We start from the raw sequence: 7,044 nt of genomic DNA, 5'->3' as shown, positions 1-7,044 counted from the left end.
ATTCCCGCAATTTGCTAATTTCGATTTTTGCAATAGGCCCCCCTGACTGGCCTTATAGAACTATCGTGACATCTGTGGAGGCCTTAGCCGTAGTAGCTATGCTTGACACTGACATTGACATTCATGACCAGTTTGTTTGGCATATAACCAAACAAAATTGTCATATTTATAATGATTTCCTACATTGCTGAGTCTCATTATCACGGTCGTTTCCCGTTAGAAAACACTGAAGGCCAAGTTTTATTCCATGGGAATAATTACATAACAGGAGTACCTTGTTTCGTGATATCCGTTCGGGCCCACCAATCGCGTTTACGACATGACTGTTTATAGTAAATGCAAAGTCCTTTTCAAGAAGTATCCTCTTTTACGAGGAGTGGCGTCTTATAGTATTATCTGGCCTACGTCCAGCCTCATACAGCAAACGTTTGAGGGCAAGGATTTAGGTAAAGTACTTTGAAACCGTAATCCAGAACATTCTAGAATGTTATTGACATCACACATGATTGCTAAGTGAATTGCAATTATTGCTAATTTTGTCTAGAGTAAACTAAAAATGATAGAGTATATGTTCTTCTCTCAGCTTATTGTTATTTCAGAAAGCTATGACTGGTGGAGGTGTGCTCGTTATGGCTTGTATGGGTCGTGCTATGTTGCACCAACACTCTACACTTGGTTGACAGTTGCCAGCATAATGTGGCCTGGAAATACTATAAGAGCTGGCATTATTAAGGTAAATAAAAATGTCACAAAATGGGTTTTCTTAGTCAATGAGTATATTAATAAAATATTTGTGTCACATAATATGGAAACACTTTTTTGGGTAATGTATTGCATAATTTATTCCAGATTAACTGTTATCTATTAGTATGTAAAGGAAAGAAAATTACCTGAAATGTTTTAACATATGCTACAGTAATTATATATATTATAGTAAATTATTTGTAATTGTAGTGCTTGTTGGTTGTAAATATAAATGACCTTATTGCTATTTCCATCTTTAGTTTTAACCAGCACCACCCTATTGAGAATCTGTACTGTACAGTGATATCTTTGGTTACTCAGACCCTAAAAATACAAGTTGAGCTGGCAATGAGCTAGTAATTTTGATACATCTGTTTATATTTATACATGTACATCTATAATTCAATAGAGTATTGCAATAGAGGCCTAATTAAAAAGAAAAGTAATATAAAATATGGTGTAGGTATTTTATTTAGAAATTGTTTAATTTTTCAGACATTTGTTGAAACTATCACATACACACCATGTGCAATGTGTAGTTTTTATTTCGGAATGAGCCTTTTGGAAATGAAGCCACTGAATGAAGCTATAGCAGAAGTCCAATCAAAATTCTGGCCTACATATAAGGTAAAAGAAAATTGAGCAACTTATAATAGGATTAATCTTTAGGGTTTCCGCTAGGTGGTGCGATTGCACGGAGCGGGTGAGTGGGTTAATCGCGCCAGCTAGCAGACACCCTTACATATTTGTTTTTGTGTGCTACCTGTGTAGTCTAAATTTACACCGTGTTTAAATTGAATTCCGTTAACTCCGGGGTATGGGTGTACGTTCAAGGAAACTAAATGGCACAGTTAATTTAAAAAAAATATATCATTTTTTTTTTTTATTTATATAATAAGTAATTTAATGTTACGTGTAGCGTTACTGTAACACGGGCATTACATTTAATTCAACCAAACAATTGTAAACTGTGACATATGAATGTCATTTCGAACATCGATTGTCTGAGATAGTACTTACGTTTAGTAACAAATGTACACACTCGTACTAAACACTAATCAATTTGTAAACAGGCCTTAAAAATTAATTATTGATTATATCCGAAATGGAGCTAGTTAGAATACGCTGTCTTTCATAAAGTTAAGCTCGGATTGCACCCTTGAAATTAGCAGAAAAAAAAAACATGATGTATATTTATGTTTATTATCTTTGTGTTTGAAAATTAAATAAATAAATAAATAAATATTATAGGACATTATTAGACAAATTGACTAAAGTCCCACAGTAAGACAACATACTTAGACAATGATATATATGTATAATATATAAATATTTATAAATACTTAAAGAAAACACCCATGACTCGGGAACAAGTATCCATGCTCACCACACGAATAAATGCCCTCACCAGGATTTGAACCTGGGACCATCGGATTCATAGGCAGGATCACTACCCACTATGCCAGATCAGTCATCAAAATTGCATCCTTTATTCAACATTCAGACCTACCAGTAGGCTAATTCCATGTCATATAATAAATGAATATATAATTAATTAGAGTTTGGTGAACATGGATATATTTAAGAAAACACTTGCCCCTAATGCTTCTTCAGACTCCAGCTCTTTCTAGGTCATCGTTCATCGTCAAAACTATGTGAGATTTATTTCATTAAATCACATACCAAACTGGGTAAATAGTTTAATTATTTTCCAGGTTGGAGCATCAGTTTGGCCCGCTGTAGCCATGATCAACTTCTGCCTCATCCCCGCAAGGAACAGGGTGCCCTTCATCAGCCTGTGCAGCCTGGTGTGGACCTGCTTCCTGGCCTACATGAAGCATTTAGAGAAGGAAAAAGTTCCTAACAGCATGATGCCATCATCTACAAAACTCCTAAAAATTCATATATAAAACAGGTTACATTTTATAGGGAATTTAAACCACCTGTGCCTTAAAAAGGATGCAGCTATACCTAGATTACCTAGATCAAAATTGTAGTTTAAGCATAATGACGAGTGTGATATAATTTATTATTAAGATTGATATGAATACTAGTATTAATCTGTATTTATTACAAGTATTAATCTTTGTATTAAGAATGCATCATTATTGTTACAAATTGAACTGTTAATATTATAACATGTATAAGACACTGTTGGGTATCTGTGATATTTTTATATTATTTATTTTAGAATTGCAACAAAACACTGGGATCTGATGTACATTGTACATTTTAAATTTATTTACATGTTTAACACGTGTACTAGAGTATATTATTGTTGAAAGTACACAGTATTTTTATTGGTGTTGTTAGTACCAAGTTGCATTCGTGACCAAGCTATTAATTCTGAAAAACCATTACATCATCACAAAATGAAGGAAGGAATTTTATAAATCATACTAGATATGATGATAATAATCGTACAAGTTTGTATAAGATCAGTTAAAAACTTAAGGGAAGAATAAATATAATCTGAGACTAGACCTTTGTCTGGTGACACGGGTAGACGGCGCGTCTGACAAAATCGGTCGATTTCGTTCAGCAAGTCACACAACACGTGGTTAACACGGAGTAGTTGAGCTGCTTAAACTACACGTGTCTGCCGATTCTGCCAGATATATTGAGGAAAGTTTGGCAAGGTTACGCCACTTGTGCCTCATTGTCTGACGCTGATGCCAACTTGTGAATAAGCGGGTTTGGAAGTTATTCCTTCAATGTTAAATTTATGAATAAAATTTACAGGTACCTATTTAAGATATGGATTTTATTTATCAATTAATTTAATTCAACTCAATGAAAATAAGGGTGGTGGTAACCCTCTGCGGCACGTGCGCGCCTCGTGGTCTACCGCGAACATCGTTATAATTTCGTTATTTGCCTGACGACCGCTCTTACACATTCGAGTGTAAGTGCAAAGTTAGCATGGTTAAAGGGCCTACCGGCAAACACGGAAATCGGAATTTCGTTATGTTATAACATAGTCGAGCGATAGTGGCAGATACCGAAATTTTCTCGTTTGACAACGTTTTTCTAACTATACTTCCATAATGTCACTCAGTTATGTTATGGTTATTGTTAAATCGCAGTAGTCTGTGGAGGCGTTACATGAACTGTAGGGGGCAGCACAGGAGCCCCCTGAATATCGGCGCGAAGTGTAAATGTCATTTTTAAGCTTCCAATGTAGCCCACAAGATGGCAGAACCCTACAATGCACAAGAAAACGTACGTGAACTGAAGAGGGCAGCACTTGCTTTGGCGTGAAGGGCGTGAAGCGTGAAGTGTGAATGTACAGTTTGTTTCCGATTCAGACCAAAGAATATAATACTCACTTACATAACTCCATACAAATATTCCCCGCGAGCCCATTTGACTCGTGTCCAAAAAACCGCTTCGGATGCGAGTCCGGCAAGTGGCGTGCCGAGCCACGAGCCCACCATTTACATACGCGTCTCGTTTAAAGAATAAAGTAAGTTATTATATTATAGTATACGTCTCGTTGCTCGGCGAGCCACTCGCACGCGAATGTAAACAAAGCAAAATAATATTTTATTGGGCAAGAATATTCTTCAAGTTAATTAATTTCCCTGGATGTGACATAACTTACAATGGTTTCGGTTTAAAAAAAATTATTTTTCTCATAAGAATATTTAAAATTCACTTACATGAGAAATGAACACTAATTTAACTATGATAAGGTAAGCGTTTGCATGCGTATGTTTAGATTTACAAAAATCGCCTTAAATTATCTACACTATATTATTTTACAGTACTAGAAAATTATCCATTTATAAATAACAGTATACAAAAAAAAGAGTCGGTCGGTACGTGTTCGATGGGTAGACTTTAAATTAGTAGGTAGACAAAAAAAATCACAAAAATAATCACACGGAAGATGAGTGTTTACGCACCGCACTATTCACTACATCGTTGCATTGCAAAAGATAGATAACGCTGTACACAGATTAAGGTTGGATGGATGTGGCTTAGAGCGTGTTGCGTGTCTCAGAGCGTACTTGGTCAGTTACGTAAGATTTAAGTATTTTTATAAATAGTTGCATTGATTTTGCATCTTTTATGCTTAAAGGAACATACTATACTATTTATGCTTAAGGTTTACTAGTCAGGCCAAGATAAATTGGCAGCGGTTTTGACGTCCCAGATAGTGCAAGTGTTATTTTAAACGTCAAACTTTACTTAACACTTGCACAAACTGGGCTATCCAAATCGTTGCGAACTTAGCTTGGTCTGACTCTACGCAATATTACTTAACGTAACAATGAAGCTACTTTAATCGTGCTATTTTGCTAATAGGAATATCGGGATGATTTGATGAATCAATAGTAATTTAGTAATTGTAATATTTTCTATGGTCAAGTCCCTAGTAAAGAACTTAAAACAAAAATAAAAAATAAATTTGAGGGTAGATTAAAAGATTACACAACTAAATGAAATTGGTTAAAGCCAGAACGATGAGGGGCAGATCCAAGCAGTTTTGTATTTGGTTGGATAACTAACACAACAGGTAAATGTGTTAAGTACCCAAAAATGTAAAAACATATTGTTTATATTTTATTTAACTATCTAAAAAGTGTCTACAGATTACCGCACCGGACCGCGACCTTGGTGCCAAGCGGCGCACGTATCGATAGTGTGTAACTCAGATCATAGAAAGTACTAGATGGCTGACGGAGGCGTGGCGCGTGTCGCCGCGACGTGGCCACATCGTGGCCATACCGGCCCGCCGTAAGGCAGTAGCAACTTAGCTGTCATTGAACAATGTGCGCGTCAATTTTATTGAAATGCCGAATTATAGCGCTAATTTGTGTCGAAATAGGAGTGCATCCAAAAACTATAAGGATCATGGAGTTACATAGTACATTTTTTTTCACGTATTAGTCAATAAAACCACACATTTTAACAAATAAATCCAGTGACATATGATTTTTCTGAGTCAGACCATGTTGTCATACAAACGCGTGGCAATTTGTCTATGCATTCTACATTGACGCTTTGGCATGGAAAACTATTTGTAGTGTCCTTAGCAACGGCGCAATGCATTAAACCGCTAACGATATTCACAGGGACATTATTGTTTCTTGGTACGACCGCCAACCGCTCCCTTCATTGACGCCGCGAAGTAGAGTGGTGCTCGTGCATATAATTGATCTTTGAGCTTTATCGATAAAAATGTTTGGATATAGTGTATACACACATTAAAAATAATTACTTTCTTACGAAAGTAATTATTTTTCAAGTAAAATTTTACAATTATTTTATATGCACCTAATGTTTAATTTAATACTTTTTAATTTGGATTAAAAATCGAAAAGGTAAGCCAAAAAATAAACTGATTTAATTAAGTACAATTGTACAAATGTTTTATTTCAGAAATAAAATAATAACAGTATTACATTTATGCTGGCCCCCACACTAGGCATAGCCTGTCCTGTGGTGGATAATAAGGTTTACAAGTAAAAAAAAAACAATACTACAATTGAAAATAATAATATACAATTATTAAGAGTAAACAATTGAAAAAGAAACGGTGGTGAATGGAATTTACAGAGGTACAGTTTACAGTGAGTCAAAAAAGAAATATGTTCATGATTGCAATTTTTTTCAGTTTCCCTAAAAATCCCAGTATTAACGAAAAATGGATAGATGCTACAGGAAGAGGGCCCTAACTGGTTTATGAGCGAGAAAAGTGTTATTTGTTCGGATCATTTTCAAGAAAAATGTTTCCAGTTACAGTTACAGATAGAATATAAATATGTTTAAAATAATAGTATATTGTATACTTAGTCGATCCAAAAGTTCTATCAGAAAGATTTTTACTGATAATTATGATTACTGTTTCCTTATTATTCATACATATGATATAAAAGCTTATTTAATGGTGCATTATACTTACTATATAACATGCTGGAATTGCTTTCAATTGGTGACGAAATATGCTATAATAAACTGAAACTTTTTTTTTAATGAAGCGCTCGCGTCTAACGACAATCCCAAAGTAAACAATTTAAACAAACATTACCTCAAATAATTACTGAAATTTAAACCAATTTGATTAGTTAAGCTTTCGCATCATGGTACATGTTTTTTTTTTTAATTAAAAGCTTTGTATTACATTTTATCAGTAAAAACCTTTGTGAGAGAACTTATGGCTCAACTAATATACCTTACACGTACCTTAAAATTCTTAGCTCGTAAATAAGGTCAAAAAATTAAAAGGAATATAAATTAAGTCTATGGCAATTATTACTTAAAACAAATATGTCAAAACTCTAAGGTCATTTT

General features: G+C 34.5%; 1 protein-coding gene across 1 annotated transcript; it reads left to right on the top strand.

Annotated features, from left to right (window-relative positions):
- The first annotated feature begins 106 nt into the window (after positions 1 to 106).
- On the top strand, positions 107 to 3,498 carry LOC133521409 (mpv17-like protein). Its single transcript, XM_061856359.1, has 4 exons — positions 107 to 446; positions 600 to 733; positions 1,240 to 1,371; positions 2,460 to 3,498. Exons 1-4 carry the CDS (start codon positions 320 to 322, stop codon positions 2,652 to 2,654), a joined length of 588 nt encoding a protein of 195 aa, XP_061712343.1. The 5' UTR covers positions 107 to 319; the 3' UTR covers positions 2,655 to 3,498.
- Positions 3,499 to 7,044: the final 3,546 nt, after the last annotated feature.

The sequence above is a fragment of the Cydia pomonella genome, chromosome 9, assembly GCF_033807575.1.
Source record: "Cydia pomonella isolate Wapato2018A chromosome 9, ilCydPomo1, whole genome shotgun sequence".
Classification (NCBI taxonomy): Eukaryota; Metazoa; Arthropoda; class Insecta; order Lepidoptera; family Tortricidae; genus Cydia; species Cydia pomonella.
The sequence above is the reverse complement of the archived record's forward strand: the minus strand, read 5'-3'. Positions and strand labels throughout refer to the sequence as shown.

Bases quoted from the DNA above. Each gene is read 5' to 3' on its own strand.
- LOC133521409 (XM_061856359.1), top strand. From the start codon at position 320: ATGACTGTTTATAGTAAATGCAAAGTCCTTTTCAAGAAGTATCCTCTT. The intron at 447-599 runs GTAAAGTACTTT...TTGTTATTTCAG, and splicing joins GTTTGAGGGCAAGGATTTAG to AAAGCTATGACTGGTGGAGG. The intron at 1,372-2,459 runs GTAAAAGAAAAT...ATTATTTTCCAG, and splicing joins AATTCTGGCCTACATATAAG to GTTGGAGCATCAGTTTGGCC.